Here is a 25,636-nt window from a genome sequence, read left to right as displayed (position 1 = left end):
AATGTTCATAAGTTTATTTTAATGGCGCGCGCTATGAGGCGCAAGATCGGCTCACCGCGTAAAGGTTCACGCGCTAAGTTCTCGATGCAAATTATAATTTCTATGTATACATACGTTATCTTCATTTTTCATTTTTGAAGATCCTAATAAAATTTATCATATAATTCTTATAATTAAATCACCATACTGTACCTCGTATCACCTTTTTCATTCTATTTACATTGTCTTCTATTTTTTGCACTAAATGAGAAAAAAACATTAAAAACTAATATTTCAGAAGTATAACTAAAAAGTAAGTTGATATTATTTATTAATACTATTTTTACAAACATTTTTTTTTCATTCATCTGCAAATCTGCATAGAGATATACAGGGAATATCAGCTTTTTTACATCTGCATAAGTTCTTAGCGAAATTTTAACAGTTACATGGTGGTACAAGTCTGTTCTTGTAGGCAGTAAAACTAAAACTTTTTGAGGCTTCAGAGTCTAATTATCTATATGATATCCATATAAAGTGGATCTAGTTCTTTTGCAGCATCATCAAGGCCCGTCAATTGTGTGTATGCCGCCACATCATAAATGCTCGTTTTATATGCAATGATGATGCTGCAAAAGAACTCGATCCATTTTTATACAGATATCACATATTGGCTCATTTTCATGCGTAGCAGCCGAGTTACGATCGATAAAGCGTCGAAGAATACATACTTACAAGACTGTGAGCCAATCTTGGCCTCATAGCGCGCCATTAAAATATCGACATCTTAGCCAAAAATAAACGGACGAACATTTTCGTAAGCTCAAATTGTTCCTTTTGAGTTCTTTTGTCATTATTGTTAATTAAAGTATAAATGTTTATAGCTCAAGTTTGCTTGAAACCTTTATAAACAAATTAATGTACAAATTTTTTAAGAAAATTATAACTTCAAACGGGTATAACTTTAAAACAAATGAAGATCAAATAATTTAACAAACTTTGGAAGCCTCTTAATTAAGCTTTAAAAGGACACCTTATAAGGCTCATTTTCATGCGTAGAAGCCGAGTTACGATCGGTAAAGCTTCGAAAAATACTTATTTTGCAATTTGCAATTTGCATTGTGCACTAATTTTACAATATCTTGAGTTCTAATTGCCGGATTTAAGTTTAGTAAACGGTTGTTTCCTCGTTTTTTATTAGGGGACAAATTTTATTTGAAACATTTTTTTATCTCTTTTAGTTTCTGAGCCAAAGCCTTATAAACAATTTATAAACAATTAAATTGTTTATAACAATTTTTTGACCACTCGGATCGAAATCCCCCTCGAAATTCGTAATCAGCAGCCCAAAATCCATAAGAAACCGTTGAGTTTGTCCATCGGAATTGAAAATGACACGGTGACCTCTATTTGGCGCCTCGACTAATGGTAGTTCTATGAAAGATTGCAATCTCTTGCAATCAATTGATTCTAAATTATAATTTGAGTTCATAACAATCCTAATAAGGAGATTTACTGTTTTTTGTTGTTAGAAAAATAATGCATTTAGTAAGTAAAAGTAAAAAAAAAGATTTGAGGCATTTGAATTTATTGGGATGGTGAAAATGAAAACTGAAAATATATGTATACAAAAATGTTTAAAAAATATTTTTTATTTTTACTAACTTCGTAACGCTTTCAGTTCATGGTTATATTTAAAGCTAAATTAAGGTAAATATGCACACAATTCAAAATGTTCCACATTACTCACTTTTTAAAATACAGAAGGATGTTATTAAAATTAAAAGCATATCGCTATTGTAAGAGAATCCTAAATTGGAAACAAAGGTAGGTCAAAATAATTTAAATTGCGTGTTTCAATATTGTCTTATATGTTAATGTTCTTTGTAGTGAAAATATAGGCCTCTTATCATAAATAATAGAATTTTCTAGTTTAGATATTTTACATTATATGAATAGCTACTATATTGGACAAAATAGTTATTAAGGTATCAAGGGTATTATCCGTAATAGACCAAGAGGCAGAGCTGAAAACTCTCTTTGAATTTATTAAAGCTGGATTTTTCACAGTTGATTACTGTGAGTGTAGAGAAACATACTGCGGTCGGTCAAGCGAAACGTAGAACAGGGGTTACTGAGAGAGTATCAAAGCTGCTTTCCTACGAAGGTAATTAAATCCATTTACTAAGGCTGAAAATCAGTACACACATTCTATATTAAATATAAATAAAAGTTATTATAGTCGGTCAGCAGTATGACGGGACAGAGTCCCGTCGGTCGGCCCCAAGTCGACTGAGGAAATGAAGCATTTTGGCTCGCAATTTTTTCGTCCAGCATGGATTTACTTGAAATTTTCACAGAAGGTAGGGAATAGTCCAAGGATCATTTTCTATATCATGCCGGTATTATACGCTTAAACCTTGGGGGTGGTTGCCACCTCATCTCGGGGGGTGGGAATTTTTTATTACATTTTAACCATGTAATTCGATGGAAAATGTGATTCTAAGAAAAAAATGTTTTTTACATTTTCTTCGTAAAACTAATATTTTTCGAGTTATTCGCGCTTGAAAATGAAAGTTTTTCGACGGAAAAAATCGACGGGTTTTTTGAGAATACCTCGAAAAATATTCTATTTTTGGCGATAAAAAGTTTCTTCAAAAATGATTTTGTAGGATTTTTAAAGAGCTATAAGACTGTGTAGATTAAATTCCGTAAGATCCCTTAGTTTTTAATTGGGGCGGGTTTAAAGGGCTCGAATAAGGGGGTGTTTGCTGGTAAATAGAGGTTTTAAACAGCTATATCTGGCTAACTATTCACTGTACTGAAAATCTATGCACTGGGTAATTTTAGTCATTAAAAAAGCTACAATTTAGTAATTTATAATTTTTTTCGTATCTACAGTATTTTCGGAGATATTTTGAAGTAAAAGGTGAAAAATACCAAATTGCAAAAAATCAATTTTTCTTTAAACTCTAATTTTTCCAAAATTAGGCATTTTAAATATGTCAAACTCCTTGAGTGTATTGATAATATACAGTGCTAGTCAAAAGTCCGTACCCCCCTCGTATCTTTTGAACGGGTATACTTATAATAGTGAAATTTGGAGGGAGGAAATAAACGGATGTAGGCTTCTTAACCAATTATGACAGGTGACGTAATAGTGACAGATGACGTTACAGCGCCACTATGACAGATAATTTTAAATGAGACCTTATGGCAAGTGATACCTCGTTTGGAAGGTATTGAAACTACCTATTCAGTCATACTAATTTTGTTTAAGTTAAAGCTAATTTTCATGAATAAATGAAATAATATAAAATTGTAGTTTCGCATTTAATTAATACAAATTCAAACCTCCGCCTATGATTACTTGTCAACAAGATTCACGTTGACGTAAAAACTACTGGAGAACTGAAAAACGTCAACTTTTTTGACAAAAAAGCCATAGGCGGACATTTGAATTTTTATTAATTAAATACGAAACTACAATGTTATATTTATTTAATTTATTCACCAAAATTAAAATCAACTTAAACCCAAAAAAAAAAAATAGTATGACTGAATAGGTATTTTCAATACCTTTAAAACGAGGTATCACTTGCCATAAGGTCCCATTTAAAATTATCTGTCATAGTGGCGCTGTAACGTCATCTGTCACTAGTACGTCACCTGTCATGACTAGTTAAGAAGCCTATATCCGTTTATTTCCTCCATCCAAATTTCACTATTATAAGTATAACCGTTCAAAAGATACGAGGGGGGGTACGGACTTTTGACTAGCACTGTAAATATAAAAGGAACTACAGAAAGGTGAAGACCAATTTTGAATTAGGAAGGTCGTTAGGGGGTTGTTTTCACTGATTTTTTCGTAGAGAAAAGCAGGTACCGACATTTTTTTGATTATATAAGTCGCTTAATTTTCATGCTTAATTTTCAACTTTTTATTATTTTTTTTTGAAAGGTCTAATTGTATACTTGAGAAAAAAGATTATTTAAGTTTTCCTCGAAAAATGCAAATTTTTCCCATTATTTGGCTTTGAATATATCAAATTATGCATTTGACGAAAAAAGCTAACCTTTAACATGCCTTATCTCGGTTTGTATTGGCCTTAAAGATATTATTGGAAAAGAATTTGGTTTGTGTTACTAAAAGATACAATTTTGATATCTACAGTTTTTTTGATTAAATGCATATTTTTAAAGGAATTCTCAAAAAACCCTCTAAAAAAAGTCGATTTTTTCGTCGAAAAACTGTTATTTTCAATCGCGAATAACTCGAAAAATATTAGTTTTACGAAGAAAATATAAAGAACATTTTTTTCTTAGAATCACCTTTTCTTCGCTTCGCTCGCAGCTACGAGCTTCGCTCACAGCGAATAAAGAAAGCTGGTATCGCCAAGTAGCTGATTATTAGTGCAACTTCGGTTGGAAATTCAAATTTATTATTTAATACTTATCATGTAATATTTACAACGCAAAGAAGTAATTAGATTGTAATCGATGGTTAATATCAGTAAGTACAAAATTTATGATTCATTATGATTATTTTTTTAAGATTTTGCTGATCATTTTGACGTTGCTATTTTGATGCAAATATTAGTTCCCTTCTTTCCTACTTCCGATACTTTCACAATTATCGTGTAGATGGCGCTTAGATTAATTATATTATAAAATGTTAAAAAACCAAAGATCAATATTTAAAACGTAAGTATATTTAAGGTAAACATAATATATGCCACAGCTTTGGCCAACTAATATTTTTCCTATTAATATTTTTAATTGCAATAAAGTGATTAATTTGATGACATAAATGACATTTATGTATGTCAAATTTCCAACCGAGGTTCACCGATTTGTCACTACTGGCGCTCACGAACTTTTAAATATCACTTCTACCTACGAGTTCACAGCGAATATGAGAAAAATTTGAATGAATTTTGAATAAATTAGTTTTCAAATAAGTACCAGCATTTACCTGAATATTCGTCACGTAATAGTGGTAACCATCGTTTATTTAGGTTGTCATTTGTCAACTTGACAGTACGTAAAAAATAGTTTTTTTTACGTTATTACTTGTTTGTTAAGAAATACGATTTTGCTCCTTGTTTTTCCATCAGGACTTTCCCAGGTCCATCTTCTGTGTTTTTTCTTTTTAAAGAAGCTGTTCATTTGATAGAGATTGTTTTCCAAAAGGAAAGTTAACAGTTGTTTGCATTTATCATTTCTGCCTTTGCTTCCAAAATTTTCCAATATTATTTCAGAGGGGCCTTCCTTGGTACCTATTTTGGCGTTGAAATCACCACCTATTATTAAGAAGTGGCCAGGATTTTCCTTGATTGCACAGGATATTTGGTCGTAGAATATTTGAACTTCTTCGTCTAAATGGCCTGTAGTAGGGGCATATACTTGAATGAACTTTAGGATAATAATAAATAATAATAATAAAATTTATTACACTTAAATACATAAAGTTTTAACAAAAAAGAAATGTATAAAGCCAGGATATACCTGGTGGTAATTTTGATGTTTAAGTAGACCACCCTTGTTGATATTTGGTTTATTGACACAATTCTGTTCGCAATTCTTTTGTGAATAAAGAAGCCGACACCCTCGACTGTCGATTCCTTTTCTCCTTTGTAGTACCACAGATGGCCTGATGGGAGTGAGATAAGATTCTCTCCCTTTTTTCTAACTTCGATGATACCCACAATATCCCAATTCACTTTTGAAAGTTCTTCCTCCATTTCTTCGAATCTTTCTTCGGTAGAGAGCGACCGAGCATTATATGTGGCGATGTTGAGGTTTATATTTTTGACGCACTTTGAATGGGGTTAGTTTACACTGGTCGGGTTTTTGGTATTTAAACACAGTGCTTGCCTTGCATGTTGGTGAGTGCTCATATTTATTCCCATGAGTAGCAGGGAACTCGTTATAACTACTCGTTGTCGATTCCCAACGAGTAGTTATAACTTAAAATTTTAACCTTCAGTCTAATTCACCCCTTTCAATAAGAATAAACGGGTACTTGAAAGCTAAACGCTAGCGCACCTTCATTACAGAATGGACACCTCTGAACAGGATAAAAATAACAAACCAGTCAGGCCAACGAAGAGTTACAACCCTAGATTTGAACCTTCAGTCTCTAGTCACCCCTTTAAATACGAATAAATGGATAATTATTAAATACTAAACGCTAACTCACCTCCATTACAGAATGGACACATCTGAACAGAATAACAAACCAGTCAGGCAACCAGTATTTATAAATTAAAATTTAAACCGTTTAGGGGAGTGCATTTAGATTTTCACTTCGGAAAAAATCAAACAAGATAAAACTTTTTGTAATTTCATTAAGAAATGTTTAATAAACAACATATCAAAAAGTTCTACTCGAGAAGTGGGTGCTTCATTTTTTATTAAACAAATGAACAGCGAAGTTAGATGTTTTTTTAAATAACTCCGAAAATATAATTTTTAGAAAAAAACTGACTTGACCATTGAAAAATTCAGAAAATTTTACAAAAAAAACCTTCTATAAAAATTTTTCTAAAATTAAATCTCTAGCTTCTGTAATTTTTTATTTATAACGCTAAAGTCACCCTTCTCACACACATTGGCGCAATGTAAACTAGCGTTGGAAGAAGTGCACGGTTGAGTTTTTTTAATGTAATTCTTTAACTAATGGATCAAAAGAAATTTTACAAATTGGGACATGAAAGAAGATAAAATAAGCTATCTTATGGTTGTAATAAAAAGAAATAAAATGTATGGACATAAGTACGGTGTGGGCGGAAAGTGAGACTTACATGAATTTTGTTTAAAAATGATTTAAAAATGTGTAACTAATACAATTTTACTTACAAAGCTCTCAAATTTGCACAACTTACCTCTCAATCATCTTACTAAACGATGTTTCATTCAAAAAAAATCTCAAAAATTTAATTCAAATAATACACTGTCTCAAAAATGTAATTTTTGAAAACTTCGTAGTTCTACAGAATTCCCACCACTTTAAGACGGTATTACTCAAGTTTGAATAAATCTAATACAATTTTTTTAATATTTTTTTAAAGCCTAGGATGTAATCTTTAAAAAACACTGAATTATTTTAGATTAAAAATGAAATAAACAATTTCTTTTTGAGAAAACTAAGAAAGATAACAAAAATGTAATACAAAAACCGAAAATTACCAGCTGAAATAATGTATATACAGAGTGATCAAAACTTTTTTCTGTAAAACTTACCTAAAATTAATTTAATATTAAGCTTCAAAAATAATAAATGTTCAACAAAAAAATTTTTTTTTAGCTCTTATACAGTATGTCTGCGTAACTTGGAACCTATTGATAACTTTTTTAATATCAGTTTTACGAAAAAAAAGTTATTCTTTATAAAATACTCTGCATCGTATATAACATAAGATGCAACCATCAAATATCAAATTTTGTTAATTTTGTACGAGGTATGTCAAAAATATGAATTTCACTCAAGAGTAAAGTACCTTTATATTTCACAATATCGAAAATTTTTATGAAGAAAAGTTGTTTGGAATTAAAAACTATGTTCCAATATGTAATTATATCCTTCTAATCGAAAATTTGTTTTTTTTTAATACTGTTTCAAATTAATTATACCAAACATCATTAAATTTTCACTTATTATTTATGATAACTGATTTATTATTAATTTTATGAAGAAAGTTATTCGTCATAAATAGCTGTGCATGGTCTAACACTTAATATGCAAATATAAAATATTATATTTTATCAATATTATACGAGGTATTATGTAAAAAAATTGCATAAAAGTGTAATTGCATATTGACACATCGTTTTTAATTCTGAACAACTTTCCATAATAACAATTTTCAGTATTATGAAAAATATAGGTATTTTACTCCTAACTGAAATTTTTATTTATTGACATATCTTGTACAAAATTGATAAAAATTGATATTTTATGATTGCATTTAAAGTTTTAGAATATGCAGAGCTTTTTACTAAGAATAACTTTTTATTTATGATTCCATTGCAACAATTTTTTGAATATTGAAGAGATAGATTTTGAATAATTGGTTCTTTCTTTCTAATACATTTTAATTTTTAATATTTTTGTGAAAATTATTTGTTTATCTTTTTTTTTTAAGAATGAAATTCCATATTTGTTTGATTGGATTCTACTTGTTTTTCATTTAAATATCCGCCATTTTGGATCCGCAATTTTGAAATTTAAATTTTTAATCTTTAATTCAGATTCAACAACCTGTTAAAAATAAAGACAATAAATGTTTTAGAAAAATGTTCTTTTTTATGTTCTTTTTAGAAAATCCGCATTTTGGATCCGCCATTTTATAGTTTATAATGTTAACATTTAAGTTAGGTTTATCAAAGCTCTCAAAAATAAATATATGTAGAAATAAATGCATTTTGTAAATAAATTATGATTTTACAACTATTTTTTAAGTTATCCGCCATTTTGGATCTGCCATTTTATAATTTAAATTATCAAAATTTGATTCAGGTTCAGCAACCTCTCAAAAATATCCACATATATGTAAACAAACACGTTTTATAAAAAAAATTCGGATTTTACAACTGCTTTTTAAGGAATTTTAGGAAAAAATCCGCCATTTTGAATCCGCCATTTTGAATTTGCAAATTGTAATGTCAGATTCGGGTTCAGCATAATCAAAACTAAAATAAAAACATTTTTTAGCAAAATAAAATGTTGAATTCACCCAACATTATTTATACAAAACAATTGTTATTGTTTAAACAATTAATAAACAATGCGGCGAAATTTGTGAGTAGAACTTTTTACTTTAACATATTTATAAACTAACAAAAAAAGTTTTAGAAAAATATAACCTTGTTTGATTTTTTCCGAAACATTGTATCTTCTCGTTCTAATTGCACTCCCCTAGTTACTCTAATTTACCCCTTTCAATAAGAATGTTGCACAAAGTTGTTAGTCTGTTTCGCCAATTTATATTAGTACAGTGAATAAAGGTAAAATTCAACTATTACCTACGACTTCGTTGAACCTCCATCGATCTGCATAAAAATTTGGGATGAAGTATATTTTACCCTCAACTTCAAAAGTGACATATGCTCAACCTACGCTTTTTACATTTTAGAGGAGTTAAAAATGGTAGAAAATGCAGACTTAAGCATTCTGACGTAAGTAATCACGTTTAATTAAATACAGTAAATTTTTTCAACATTTTTATGCATGATTTATGATTTTAATTAATTTTCAACCCTTTTGGAAAATCATGAAAAAATATTTTTTTATATTTCTGTAATATGACATCACATATTAACATTACATACACACACTCACACAGTCGGAAAAATGAAAGATTACCTATGAACGATCATATCAATCACATATTATTCAGATTATTAGTAATCTCTCTCTCTCGTTTTGCTATTTATGGAAAAAGACAGCAAGTATAAAATATGTGATTGATGTGATCGTTCATGGGTAATCTTTCATGGGTACACAGTTTGTTTAATGTTCATGATATATGTATTTGGTTGACTGTGAAATTTCAACCCTTAAAAATCACCACCTTAAAGCGGAATCTTTGAAAACATTTACTGAGTAATAAAATATTTATTTATTGCAAAATTTTCCACCCAACCCCTTGTCATAAAAATAATGGAATTTTATTATCAGCTTTAGTATTTAGAATCTCTTTTGTTGGTTATGATAAATCTTATTCATATATTTCAAACGTTATTAATATTATTCTTTCCACATTCCTCAAACAATTTCTTCAGTGCTTATGTGACTTTAGTGCAGTCACTGAAGGTTTTCACCTCGAATGTCGTTGAACCTCCATCGATTTTCATGAAAATTGGTGAGTAGTTAGAGGATGCATCATGAAACAAAAGTGACTTGGTGCCAACTTAGACTTTTACCCTGGGGATAGATGTCATCCCTTCTCGGGGGTGAAAATTATTTTATTAAAAATAAATCGATAGAGAAACGAATTATAAGCAAAATTTTTTATCTTTTTGAGTTTTACATGTTAAAAATGCATGTTTTAAAGCGGTTTTTCATAAATAACTCAAAAACTACCAAACCAAATTGAAGATAATACAAAATCGAATAAATTCCTCACTTGAAAAACCTTTTAGTATTAATAGTTATAAGTAGGTAGTCGAATGCGTATTTTTTTCGGGGAGTACTCAAATCTAAGTATTCAAACGCTAGCTAACGGGAAAACGATGCACTTTATAAAATACATATACTTACCAAACACTTGTCAAAGTACCTACTCGGGAATACCTATCAAATGAGCTCTAGAAGTAAAAAAAATATGATTTAAAAAATCAGGATCTTTCAAATTTTCGTAAATTTCTTTTCTTTATAATAACTTCAAAAATACTCGATATACGTAAAAAACGATAAAGTACCAAATTTGAGTTTTTTCTTTGACAAATATTATATTTTTTTTATTATTTTTGTGGGATAAAAAATAACCGTGATAGAAACGTTTAAAGCCTAAATTTTATTGTCAGAACCATGTAAACGGGGCCCTTTAACCTTGTATCTTTAAAAAATAAGGGATATAAAATATTAAATTTAATATGATTTTTATAGCCCTTGAAATTATCTTTCAAATGGTTTTTAGCTCTTCTTCTTCTGAAGCTCGTTTGATAGATATTTCTGAGCACAATGACAAGTATTTAGTAAGTATATTTTATAAAATGCATCGTTTTCCCGTTATTTAAGCTTGAATACTTAGAATTGAGTACCTACTCGCCGACAAAAATATACATTCAGTTACCCATAACTCACTTTGAACAATAATTAACACTAAAAGGTTGTTCAAATAAGAAATTTATTTAATTTTTTATTATCTTCAATTTTGGTAATGATAATTGATTTGTAAAAACTTATAGCTTTTGAGTTATTTATGAAAAACCGCTTTAAAACATTGATTTTTTTCACTAAGAATTAAAATTTTGATCTTTTTTTATGGCATGGACTAGATATTTTTGAGCCAGTCACAACATGACTAGTATACCAAGAATGACTAAACCTTTAAACGTAAAGACCATAAAATATCAATAACGAAGAAGAGTTAATTCAAATGAAATGTAATTTAAGTACTGAAATTTAAAAAATTGTACTAAGCTGATAAGCTATTGATTATGTATTATAGAAAGGAACTACAACGTTAACGGAGTTTTATTGTTTAATAATATAGTCAATGGACCTCTAAATATGAAAAAACCGCGGAGTGCTACCATTTAAAGGAGTGCGTTTTTGAGAAAGGGGTGAAATAGTCCCTAGGCACAGGGCGAATTAGGGTGAGTTCTATGCACTTTTGGTACAAACTCGTCTACATGAAAATTGTTCCAAGTTAAATTTACTATTGAAATCATTTCAAAGTAAACAATATTTTTTTGCAAAAATATATTCAAAAGAAAAGCAAAAAACAACACGAAAGATAGCAAATTTGTTTCTTGCCCCATAACTTTTTCCCATGGGGATATCGGTATAGGCATTGCTTCAGAGAAAAAAAAACTTCCATCTTTCCTCTTTAAAATGGTGTTTGGTAGAAGTCTCTATAATTTATAGTTTCCAAAATATGATTTTTCAAACTTCGCTACTCACAGCGATTTTGACCCATTTTCCTTGTTACTTCGAAAACATTGTTCTGTAACTTTTTACTACGCAGATTTAGGTATATGCAATGGTACATTTTGTAGGAAGAAAAGTCAATTACCTTTAAAATGGTCTATTGTAGAATGCTGTATGACTATTTTTAAGCAAGATATGGTTTTTGAAAATTGTTTACTTTTAATGATTTTTGATATATTTTTCGATTATTTTTAAATTTCTCATTATAACTTTTTTATTGTATATTTAGGTATATACCTATATTGTTCAATAAAAAAGGGAGCCTATTTTATTTACTTTAAAATGGTGTATTGTAAAAATTCTAGGACTATTTTTAAACAAGATATGCGTTCTCAAAATGTGACATATACAGCTGGTTCCTAAAAAAACTGATACGACTCTTAGTAAGATTTGATCATTTTGAGCAGTGTATGATTGGTCTGACATTATATTATACAGTAGAACCCCGTAAATCCGAACCCCGCAAATCCGAACTTTCGGCAAATCCGAACCAACGGAAAGTGAAAAAATTTTAAAAATTCAAGACAAAAACTTAAAAACATGTTTATTATGCAGAGTAAAGCCAGAAAATTGGACAAAGTAGGATTACTAGGACTTTGACATTTAAAATTTCTTAAAAATAAATAATTATACTTTATAGGTTTATAAAGTGTTTATCTATCAAGGGTTTAACACAAACTTACTTTAGTTCTCTCGTAGTCAACTTGAGTCCAAAAATATTGTCCACACTCTTGCGAGAACGTTTGGCTACTCAAAAGAACAATGAAAGCTTTGAACTACTAGTTAAGGCTAACTTTCGGATAATCCGAACTTTTCGGAATCCGAACAGGCTGTCCCCCCAATTAGTTCGGATTTGCGGGGTTCTACTGTATTTATTATGACAGACAAATAATAAAATAAACAAACAAACAGCCATTTTTTGAGGTTGAAGTTATCTGACAAATTTTAAGATTTGGCAGTGACAGTGACAGTATGTAAATAATAAGTATTTATCCTTAACTCATATTCATTATATCACACCTCATGAAAAGCTTTTTACAAGAACATAATCAGCGATTTTGATATGGCTTAGAGCCAGACTACATCAAGATCCCCTATAAATCGTGCTGGTAATTGCCTTGCAGCGAGACCAAAAACAAAAATAAGAAGAAAGTACACTGCTCAATTTTCTACAAAATACGCTATAAGAGTCGTATCAGTTTTTTTTTGGAACCAGCTGTACATATGCCACAGGTCCCACTAAGCTGGAACATATGAAAACTTTTTTATTATTACCTTTATGAAAAAAATCATTCTTTATAAAATGCTCCGCATAATCTAAAACCTGAGATGCAATCATCAGATATGAAATTTTATCAATAGTGTAAGAGGTATGTTAAAAAATATGAATTTCGCTCAAGAGTGAAGTACCTTTATATTTCACAATATCAAAAAGTGTTATTAAGAAAAGTTATTTGGAATTAAAAATTATGTTATAATATGCAACTATATTCTTCTAATTGAGAAAAATAAAAAAAATTAAAATTTTTCTCAAGTTACGGATACTCTTGGATATTCTACAGATATCTTCTTTAAAAATAGTCCTAGAAGTAAAGAAAATAAGCCTTTTTTATTGCAGAATGTATATACCTAAATGTACAAGAAAAAAGTTATAATAAGAAATTTAAAAAATAATCATAAAAAATATCAAAAATCATTAAAAGTATAAAACCCTGTGAGCGGCGAACTTTGAAAAATACTATTTCGAAAAATATAAAACCTAGTGACTTCTACTAAACGTCATTTTAAAGAGAAAGGACTGAATTTATTTTTAGCTAAAGCAATACCAAATGGGGCAAAAAACAAAATTGCTTTCTTTGGTGTTTTTTTCTTGCTTTCCTTTTGAATATATTTTTGTAAAAAAAAAATATTTTTACTCTAAAATGTGATATTTCGATAGTAAATTTAACCTGGAACAATTTTCCTGTAGACGTGTTTCTATGTACCAAAAGTGCATAGAACTCACCCTAATTCAACCTGAGCCTAGGGACTAATTCGCCCCTTTCTCAAAACGCACCTATTTAAATGGTAGCACTCCACGGTTTTTTTTTAAATATAGAGGTCCGTTGACCATATGAGACAATAAAATCTAATTAACGTTGTAGTTCCTTTTAGCTCTCTTATTTTGAACATAATCAATAGCCTATGAGGTAAGTTAATTATAGCTTCTTTTCAATCATCATAATGTGTGTTTAAAAACGATCCACATAAACTTATACAACAATAACATAATATGTACATATAAGAATAATAAACGAGACGGTGAGATCCTCAGAGTTCCATAGCAAACTTTCTTTGTTTCTTCCGCAGCTCCCTACTATATTCGAAAGCTGTGTCAAAAGTGTTGCTTTATTTTAATTACTTTACACAGTGATGAGCGAGCTAATAACCGGAAAAACAACGCAAAAGATGGAAAACATAATACATAGCGAAACAAAAAGAGATGAAATTAGTGGAGATGGAAATTATCGCTATAAACGTATAAATTAACATTACATTACATAGTTTCCCACCTTTAGACGTATCATAGGAGTATGACAACTGTCACTGTGACAGTAGAACTTTATCAAATACTCCTGTCATATACGTCTAAAGGTGGGAAACTATGTAATGTAATGTTAATTTATACGTTTATAACGATACTTTCCACCTCCACTAGTTTCATCTCTTTTTGTTTCGCAATGTATTATGTTTTTCATATTTTGCGTTATTTTGCCGGTTATTTGGGCGCTGATCACTGTATAATAAATATTGCTTAGAATTTGTCCCAGTATCGATTTATGGGGTTAGATACCTACATTTAATAAAATAATTTTCACCCCCGAGAAGGCGTATCATCCAACCCCAGGGTAAAAGCGCAAGTTGGTACCATGTCACTCTTAATCCTTGAGGTACCCTCTCACAGGCGGGGGTGTCACGGGGGTCATGACCGCCCCCCCCCCCATAATTGTAAACCTACTTATCCTAGGGTTGGTAAGAATAAGTGACCTTGCATCTGAGAATAGTAATTAAATTGCCCTCAAGACCCATGACCCCCCCCCAAAAAACAATCTCTAGATCCGCCACTGTACCCACTGTGACCTCTGGAGGTCCTCATGGAGGTTCAACGAAATCGGAGGTAAAAACCTTCAGTGACTGTACTAATAGCTTTGCTTGTTTAGGGAAATATAATGGTGATGTTAATTAATTAGAATGTTGCACCTTTGCAACTGGTAATTACAATTTTTTTGATAATCAATAATTCATTTTTGTAATAATTAGTAATATTTATATTTAAATAATTTAATGTTTATATATGCAATTGGTAAGTTAATTTCCTTTTAATTGATTATTAAATTCTGTAGCTTGCATTTACACATTTTTTAAATTCAATTGCCTACAATAATAAGATACTACAAATCAAAAAGCAAAAGTCTAATTTTCTTTCTGGGTCCCGTTCATGTTCCTTTCTCATTAATTTCCTCACAGACATTTCATACCCCCCAGCCCCTACTGTCATTATCTTATGACGGTTTTGGTTTTTGGACCCTTAGGGATCCGGGTAGCCTGCGAGGTCTTTAGGAATTAGTCGCCTAAGTTTGAGCTTGTGCTTTCTTAATGATACATCCCCCTAGATTATTTAAGATATTTTTACACCTCAGTCACCCCCATTGTGATTTCTTTTTCTTCTTAAACTTACACAAATTACAACAGCTACCAATAAGTTAAATAAATTCGATAACTTGTCAACACAAAATTGCTTTTTTAAATCTTAGGTCTCTTGACAACAAGATTTGTTTACTGACTTTAGTTCTCGAATACTAACATTTGTGTAATGAGGATTGCCTAACCACCTCCACTGACAGTATACGTGAATACATTTTTAACTACATATAGTTAACTGAATTTTAAATGATAATTTTCACAATGGAGTGTGTTGTTACATCAGTTCTAATTTTAACAAGCTGTACACCATAGTCTTTAAATATGACAGGTTAATTTTTCAACTTCCTGTGGAACTGTCATTTCGGTCTTGTCATCGTTCGGAGGTTTCTATCCAATTCATTGTCACTTGCTGCCACACTTCCACCATGTGAACAAGTCAAATCACAGCTCAGATGTTACCTGGGGCATATTAGTAAAAATATTTCAAACATGCACGCTTAAGTTAGCATTTTCAACCTATGTTTCCTTGATGGATTACTTACACAGGGCTTTGACCCTCATATTTTTGTTATATTATATCTTGGTGGTTAGCATGTAAACTTCACGTGAGTATAACCTACAACTTTTCTTAACCTTACTCAAAATTTCAAAATCTTTGCATTATTTTACCAGGTTATATTCATTTTAGGTAAGCACTGATGATGACTGGTAAACCAGTCGAAAACTTGTTATGTGATTGTGACGTAGCGCTTTTTAGGAATTTTAAATATATACCTTTTATAAAGGATTTTACTGTTTTTTGTATTACATGGTATACAGTCAACTACAGGAAAACTTTTTATATAATAGTTAATCTTCAGGTTTTATGAAAGTAGAAATTATTTGCTACCAGTGGCGTAGCAACATTTGGATACATTTCTTACAGAAATCCACATTTAATATGAGAATTGTTCGCACACGCAATATGACTTCTAGTAATACTAATAATACCATGCAGCAGATTACTTCAAAAAAGCGTATCACAAAACTTACCTCCAAATCTGGTCCGGGATGAACGTTCCTAATCTTCTGGATCTGTGTAAAATAGGATTGGGACAGCGTCTCGGCCCTCTTACGTTTTTCAATTTCTTTATCGAGGCGTTTGCGCCACGACTCTTCTCGTTGAGACATCAAATCTGAACAATGTTCCAACGTTTCTATCACAGCTGTTGTGGTCGACTTAAAAGTTATTGCCTCTCCTTTAAAATCCACCACCGGAAAGTTTTCTGAAAGTAAATCATTCATTATATTATCTGTTAAATGTACTCGAGAATTTACAACTAAACAGAAGTACAACTAAGCGATACACAGTTTGGTTTCAGAAACAACATTGGAACTAGAGAAGCACTGTTCAGTTATCAGATAATGGTTCAAAGATGTAGGGATAGAGAACAACCGGTATATGTGTTTTATTGATTTCGAAAAAGCCTTTGACCTATCAATCATGAAAAACTTATAGGTGTCTTGCAACAGGTGGAAATTTATGACCGAGACCTCCGTATTATCAAAAATTTGTATTGGCGTCAATGTGTAAACATACGAATTGGTCAGAACAAGACCGAACAATGGAAATACGACAATGAATAAGGCAAGGATGTATTTTATCGCCTTTACTTTTTAATATCTGCTTCGAATTTAGTTTCAAAGAAGTCTTAGATGAAGATGCAGGCATTAAAATCCACGGAATTAATGTCAACAATCTCAGCTCCGCAGACAACACGGTACTTATTGCCCCTAATGAAGAAGACTTGCAATTACTTATAAACCGGGTAACCGAAGTATGTGTCGAATACGGATTACAGGAGCGTCATTTGATAGGGTCAGGGGGGCATTTGCCCTCCCTGAGGGCAAATGCATGACCCTGAAAATGACTGAAATTTACAAAAAATACATCAATTTTCATCATTACATCATATACAGGGTGTCCCCGAAAATAGTGCGTTCCTTAAAGGCATAGGTAGAAGGCATCATGTAGAGCAAAAAAGTCTTATAACATTTTTTTCTAAATTCCGCTGTTTGAGCAAAAAATCAAAATACATTTTGGAAGGCAAATTTAAATCTGACAACTATGTGCAGTACAAAAATCTAAATAAAGACAGTCACAACTTTAGTAAACATTATTGAACATTTTCTGTTGTATTTTCAGTCGTAACCTTACGAATTAAACCATAGTAGATAGTTACTTACTTATGTTAAAATAATAATGTATTTAAAATTTCCAGCTTTAATTCAAAACATTAATTAATTCAGATAATAGCAAATGCCATATTATTAAAACAAGAAACAGTTATTTTGCAGATATTAAGTACCTACATTAGGATGAAAAAACGTCTCGTAAAAACGGGATTGTCCCGTTTTTTAACGATCGTACCGGGGGTCCCGAAAAAGTCTCCCGGGATGCCCAAATGTCCCGTATTTACGTTGGCATTATTAGAACATAATATGTGACGTTGGGTTGATGATTTTTGTTGCGTCTCTCTTCGATCCATCCAATAATCCTTTAAGTGGATAATTAATACATATGGTTTGTCCATAGAAAATTTAATATTTTTCAGCAAGGAATTAAAAAGATTGAAAGAAGTACAAAAAGTGTCATGAAAGTTAGGGACCGTTCAAGTATTACGTAACGCAGCTGGGGGGGGGGGTCAAAAATCTTCAAACATTGCGTTACGCAATAGTTAAACGCCCATTAAGTAGAGTGCGTTACGTAGGGGGGAGGGGGGTCCAAAATCGCGTTACGTAATACTTGAACGCTCCCTTAATGATTGGAACCTATTCTCATAGTTTTGACCAGAAGAAAAAAGGAACAGTTCTTATCAATTAATGTAAAATCCATTCTTAAGTGTGGCAGTATTATGCAACAAGACGAAATTAACTTCAGAACTGAAGTTAATGACTTTTATGAAACCTGCAAACTTACTGTATCTTAAAAAATGAAGCGTACTTTTCTCTACTTTCTCAAAGTTTAAATGGGTGCTTTGAAGGAGATTCCCAGTTGGAACAAATTGAAGAAACTCTGTGTTATTCGAATGAAAACCCCATTCATAGAAATCATACTTTGCTACTTGATCAACTTGCACCATTAAGGGATTTTGTAAGTGAAAAAAATAAAAAATGAACTGATCAAGATAACAAACTACCTCAGTGTCACGAAAAATGGGTTTGTTTTTTAAAACGCATACCAGACCAGGAATTTTTAAAGATATGCAAGTATGTGTTTGCGATCCCTGCCCTGAACATTCAAAGGACTGAGGAAGGAACAATATGGGAGTGGATACCCTTTCTGTAATCTTGTAGGTAGTTAGTCTACAATTTAAAAATGGACTGTTTTAGTTTTTACAACTTTATATTGGAAAAAGAAGAGGTTTTAAAATTGGCTGGAACGAAAGAAAAATATCCCCAATTAAAATCCTAAAGATCTTTTGATTCCTAAAATTTTAACTTTGACCAACAATTTAAGCTATCTTGTTTAATTACGTTTTCAAGTACCTATGTTATAATAAATAAGTGTTCATTCCAAAATTGTTGTTTTAAATTAAATTACATATTCATAGGAAAAATGAAAAGGATTTATAGGTCACAAATTAGTTATAAAAAGACAATGTCTCAATAATTATGTCTCCATGCAGGCGCCTCGGTCGGACACCCCTTTAGTTGGAGTTCATCGCCCCAAACCCTTCTTGGTTATGACCATAGATAAGATGACCTGTTTTTTCAATTGGTCACCCTAACCTACATAGATGTCGACGACCTTGAAATAATAGTAAATAAAATAAGGTTGGATTATGCTAAAAGCCTTAAGTCACAAACGATAATATTGAGTGCCCCTTGACTGCGGACGGCGACGTTGTCACATTGGTTAAATTTCTGTAAATAAAAATTCACGTATATGGAAAACAATGTAATTTTTATTTTGGAAACGGCTAAATTTAGAAAAAAATGTTATAGGACTTTTTTGTTCCTAATTGTGAATTATATTCATACCTTAAAGGAATGTACTATTTTCGGGGACACCCGTATAATGTATTGTATATATAATGCTTGTCCCCCCCCCCCCAATCAAAATTTCAAAATTTCAAATGACGCCCCTGATGGGTTAAAACTTAATACTTCTAAGACAAAACTTATGGTGGTCAGCAAAACGGAGTTACAACCAATTAGCGATGTTGAAAAAGTATCTATTGATTACAAAATACTCGTTACTTACGAATACCGAAAGTAACGATTACTATACAGAGAGGCAAGTCGTTACTTTGATTACTCTGATTACTTCGTACCAATAGTATCAGACCAAGTACCTATTTAAGTATTGTATTTACAATCGGTTGATATCGGAATCGGACCGGTATTCCACGAGTGTTCGGTATCAGTAGAGTTAACTAAAATTTTATCTATGAAGGGCAAAGGCTATGAAGAGATTTACAGGATTTTTACAGGGCGCTGAGAAGTAGCTGAAACAGAGAAAGGTATATTATTTAACAAGCATGCACCCAGAAACAGATGTCTATACGATTTGTCGAGGTAGATAATTCACAGGATTTCACAAATGTCCGTTCCTTTGAAAATAAAAATTCAACACATTAGATTTTAAAAATAAATACACACTATTCTTATCAGGCCTAGAAAAAAAATAGCTTAGATTGACCGGAAAAAAATGTAGAAAGGACAATATTTCTAGACTATGATCATCAACTTTAATTTTACATGTAGGTATGGCATTGTTTTTATGTAACGTTTGTATGGCGTACCTTAGCAGTAACCCTGGGCAGCAGGTGCTTCGGAGGTTGGTTCTGATTGCGTAGTCGTATTCAGTGATCCCAAAAACCCCCGAATAACAAAATCTGACCCTTAATATACTGATTTTGGCATGTTTATGTACTTTTTGATGCATTTTATACTGCAATTATGCATTTCCACCCATTTTTCTATTGAAAACTTTTTCCTGTTTCACTATTTCCCTAAAAATCATTAATTTTTTCCTAAATGCCTTGGTCTATGTGTATTTTATTGTTATGATTCAAAAATCAAAAATAATATCTGCCCGGGCCAAAAAAATTAGTAGAATTTATAACATAAAAATCATTTTTAATTATTAATTAGTCTGGACAAAATTATGTCGGTCACTCCTTGTTTTTAGTAATTTTTAACATAATAGATTACATATTATAATTTAATTTCTATCCATTAAATAGATCGGTGAAGATCGTTGTTATATCGGATCTTATACTTATACGAAATACTGAGAAATGCGATTCTCGATATGATTACATTCATCATCATCATCATACAACCTCTTCTGTCCACTGCTGGACATAGGTCTCTCCCATTCTTCGCCACTCTTCACGGTTCTGTGCTTCTTGTTGCCATTTCTTGGATATTCGTTTAATGTCGTCCATCCAGCGTGTTGGTGGTCGTCCTCTGCTGCGTTTGTCTTCTCTTGGGCGCCAGTCAATTAGTTTTCTGGTCCATCGTGAGTCTTTCAGTCGCGCTATGTGACCTGCCCAATTCCATTTCAGCTTGGCTATACGTTCAACGACATCAGTGATACCTGTTCTTTTCCTTAAGTCTTGGTTCCTTATTTTGTCTTTTTTTGTCACGCCGAGAATCGATCTTTCCATGCGCCTTTGTGCCACTCGCATTTTTAGTGCTGTTGTTTTTGTGAGCGTGAGAGTTTCTGCTCCGTATGTCATAATAGGAAGAACGCATTGGTCAAATGTCTTCCGTTTCATAGCTGTCGGGATGTTGCTCTTAAAGATGTCTCTTAGTGATCCATACGCCGCCCAAGCAAGTGTTATTCGTCGTTGAAATTCGCAGGTCTGATTGTCCTTGCCTATTCTGACTTCATGACCGAGATATATGTACTTTTCTGTCAATTCTACCACTTGATTTTGGATGGTTAGGTGTTCGCTGGGAACTAAATTTGTCATAAATTTGGTCTTACTGATGTTCATTTTTAGACCTATTGTTGAAGACACGTTTTCTAATTCTAGTAGCATTTGTTGTGCTTCACCCAGATCTTCGGTAATAAGTACTATATCGTCGGCAAAACGCAGATGATTGAGCATTTCTCCATCTATCTTTATTCCTCTATTTTCCCACTTTAGCATTTTAAAGGCGTATTCGAGGACCGCTATAAATAATTTAGGTGAGAGAGTGTCGCCCTGTCTCACACCTCGCTTGATATGAATTTCTCTGGTAGTATCATGTAGTTTTACACGCATTGTGGCGTTTTGGTATAATGTTTGCACTAACTTTGTAAACCGGTAATCTATTCTACTATTGTTCAGAGCAGTTATAATGCTGTCTAATTCCACAGTGTCGAAGGCTTTGTGAAAGTCTACGAAGATAAGTACCAGTGGTTTGTTATATTCTATCGACTTTTCTATTAAGGTTTTTACTGTTTGTAGGTGATCGTTCGTTCCGAATTTTGAGCGGAATCCAGCTTGTTCTCGGGGTTGGTAGAAATCTAACTTTTTTTCTAGTCTTGTCGTAATTATTCGGGTAAACATTTTATAGATGTGGTTCAATAAGCTGATTGGTCTATAGTTTTCTAGGTGCGCCTTGTCTCCTTTCTTGTGTAGTAAAATTGTTACTGCATTGTTCCATGTTTCCGGTATGCAACAATCTGTTAGACAAAGGTTAAACAAAATTTTTATTTGGTTGAGAAGGACACGTCCACCCATCTTTATAGCTTCTATTACGACTCCATCTTCTCCTGGCGCTTTGTTGTTTTTCATCCTTTTCATTGCGTCCTGGATTTCGCTTAGTGTGATCTCTGGCATGAGCTCTGAACCCTGGTTGATAACTTTGCGTGATGCAGCGGCTTCTAAATTCTTTTGGTCTTCTCTTTGGCTTGTATATAGTTCTTGATAGAAGTCTTCAACTATGTGTAGTAGTTCTTCTCTATTTGATGTGGGGACTCCTTCTTTGTTCTTTAGTTTGTGTATTTCGCATTTTCCATTGTTTAGCCGCCTTCTCAGGACTTTCAGACTTTTATTCTCTTCTATAGTCCGCTGGACTTTTTCATTCTTAAATTTCCTTAAATCTTTCCTTATAGCTTTTGATACTTCTTTGTTTATTTTTCGCAGTTCTTCTTCGTCAGTGCTTTCGTTTTCTTTGATTTTTCTTCTAGTTTCCATTAGTTGCTTTGTTTCAATGGTTATTTTTTCGTCTTGGCTTCTTTTAGGACAGCATTTTACTTGAGCCTCTCGAATAGCTTCTACGATATTTTCGTTTAGGGCATCTACATTATTCATGCATTCATTTTGTTGTAGGATTTTATTGATATTGCCTTGGTATTCATTTAAATTCGTTGGGTCAATCCATATTGGGTTGGCTTTCTTCCTAATCATTTTGGATCTTTCTGTTATTAAGTCTAATTTTAGTTTGGCTCTTACCATTCTATGATCGCTGCCTGTGGTAAAGCTATTAAGGACTGTGACATCGTTGAATATATATTTTTTGTCACTGATTATGTAGTCTATCTCGTTTCTGGTCTTACCATCTGGGCTTTTCCACGTCCATCTTCTGTGATCTTTTTTAGAGAAGAAACTATTCATCTGGTAAAGATTTTGTTGTAATAGAAATTCTAGTAGTGTTTGGCCACGCTCGTTTCTGCCTTTGGATCCAAATTTACCTAGTGCTGTTTCCTGTTCATCCTGCTTTAGACCGATCTTTGCGTTAAAGTCGCCGCATATAATCGTGTAATGTGTTGGTGTTTCTTTCAGTGCCGTTGAGATGTCATCGTAGAAGTCTTCAATCTCCTCATCCGGATGGTTCGTTGTTGGTGCGTATACCTGAATAATCTTTATTTTATACCTTCGGTTTAGCTTTACGATTAAATAGGCTACTCTTGTGGATATACTTCTTGTAATCACTATGTCATTTGCAAGTCTTTTGTGTATAAAGAATCCAACTCCCCCGACTGATTCGGTTTCACTACCTATACTATAAAATATATGCCCTGATTTTAGTGTTGTCAGGTTTTCTCCATGTCGTCTTACTTCACTGACTCCAATGATATCCCATTTTACTTTTGACATCTCGATTTCCATTTCAGTGACTTTTTCTTCAGATAATAATGTTCTGGCATTGTAGGTACAGATAAAGAGTGTTAGAGGTTTTTTCGTCTTTCGCGTCGTCAGTTTTTTGTCCCCCCCAGAATCCTTGGGACAGACTGATAAATCAGTGTGAGAGTTTCGATTTCTCGCTATACTCACCTGGGGTACATCCGCTTCTGTTTTAAAATCTGACATTTTGTTGGGAGGTATTTGCCTTAAAACACCACGCTGGCAAGGCGGGTTGGTGAGTTTTTAATTCAGCCGCTCATTGTGAGTACCGACGCTGTTTGAAGCCGCCCGCTCCGGGTCAGACGCTTCTAGGTTTGTGATCTTATACTACCCCTAAAATCGAGGGTTGCCAGCTCCGCCATCTTCGCCGTACCGGAAGTATTCTTCGTCGCCTTGGATGCCGTTCTGGACTTCATCCGTGACCCTGGACAAGGGACCCTTAGCAGGTACTAGCTTCCCGGGTCAAGAAGCTCCTGGAATCTGCGGGGGGCAGGGATTGATTCACTTTCCCTGATAGGACTATCCAAGAGAGTCCAAAGGACTTCAAAGGAGTTCCTACCCGCTACCCGCATATGATTACATTACCGGTACTCAAATACAAAAGTAATCATAGTAATCAAAGTATCCTACTAACACTAATACAAAGTATGTACATACTGAGAAATGCGATTCTCGATATGATTACCGGTACTCAAATTCAAAAGTATCAAAAGTAATCAAAGTAACGAATACTGTAAATGATTACTTTATACAAAAGTAACGATTTGTAACGAATACTAGAAAGTAACTATAATCAACATCACTACAACCAATGCATATCAGAGCGTATGGAAAAAAGTTAGAAAGAGTTCACAGTATTATCTATTTGGGCGCCAACGTTAACGATAACGGATATAAATAAAGAAATAAGAACAAGCGTTGAAAAAGCCAGAGCCGCCTTCTATAAATTAAGGAAAATTCTAATTAATAGAGATATTCTCCACGTTGCGGTATGGCATGAAGAGCTGGACCCTTACAGAGACACTAATAAAAAAACTGGAGGCCTTTGAGATGTAGATTTATCGACAAGTATTTAGGATAAGTTGGGTTGGTCAAATAAGAAATTAAATAGTTTTACATCGAATGAAAAAGAGCACCGAAATAACAAAAACGATAAAAATTCTAAAGTTACAATATTTCGGTCATGTAATAAGACATCCAGAGAGGTATAACCTTCTACATCTCATAATACAGGGCAAGATCGCCGGAAAAAGAGGCCCAGACCGAAGAAAAGCATCTTGACTTCGAAATCTCCGAGAATGGTATCAAGAGACCACTGCTAATCTGTTTAGAGCTGCCGTAAACAAAGTTATTATTGCCAATATGATCGCCAATGTTCAATAATCGGACATGGTACTGAAAGAAGAAGAGAAATGGTAAATATTCTTATTTCAATTTTTGTGCGGATACAAAATAAATTACTGTATAATATTATCAACATTCTCAAGAATGAGCTAAATTAGGTTAAGAGGATGGATAAGTATTTTCGACTGCAATGCTATTCAAATGGGGATTCATTTTTTTCGAATCCTGAGAAAACTAATGAGTATTTTTGAAAAATTTAAACGCAGAATGAAAGATTACGTTATTGGCGAGGGCTGAAAGTTCCTGAAAACTTCTATAATGTTTATTTTAATAAGTTACAGGCGAAAACGTATTAAGTTTTGAGATAAAAAGAAATAAAACTAGTCGAGCTGGGAAATTTAGCGATATTAACCTATTAATTTACATCATATTGATTGTTTCCCACCTTTAGACGTATCGGACGAGTTTGGCAAATACCCCTGTCACAGTGACAGTTTTAGTTGACATGCTCCTCTGATACGTGTAAAGCTGGGAAACAATCAATATACTGTAAATAAAAAGGTTACTATCACTAAATTTCCCAGCTCGACTAGTTTCATTTCATTTTATCTCACAACTTAATACGTTTTCCATCTTTTGTGCTATTTTGCCGGTTATTACCGCGCTCATCACTGTGTAGTGTATTTGATAATTAATTGATTTAAGATGTGAACTTAATAAAAAGTTATTTATTGTGTATTATTTCTGGAAGATCCAAGCAGAGAATACATCAGGATAATATATTCTGTGATCCAAGTATTTTGTTGTTAAATATGTTCAAAATTTTAAGCGTTCCATAGTAACAATACATTATTAAAAAAAT

The 25,636-nt window shown here is 32.4% G+C and overlaps 1 protein-coding gene across 1 annotated transcript in view; it reads right to left on the bottom strand.

Annotated features, from left to right (window-relative positions):
• The window catches only part of LOC126880389 (ceramide transfer protein), a 179,100-nt gene that overhangs the window by 113,306 nt on the left and 40,158 nt on the right, over positions 1–25,636 (bottom strand). The window contains exon 4 of the mRNA XM_050644224.1: positions 16,355–16,587. Within this exon, the coding sequence (XP_050500181.1) occupies positions 16,355–16,587 (233 nt within the window). The remainder of the gene's footprint in view (positions 1–16,354; positions 16,588–25,636) is intronic.

The sequence above is a fragment of the Diabrotica virgifera genome, chromosome 2 (genome assembly GCF_917563875.1).
Source record: "Diabrotica virgifera virgifera chromosome 2, PGI_DIABVI_V3a".
Lineage (NCBI taxonomy): Eukaryota > Metazoa > Arthropoda > Insecta > Coleoptera > Chrysomelidae > Diabrotica > Diabrotica virgifera.
Note: the sequence above shows the minus strand (reverse complement) of the source record. Positions and strands in the feature narration are given on the sequence as shown.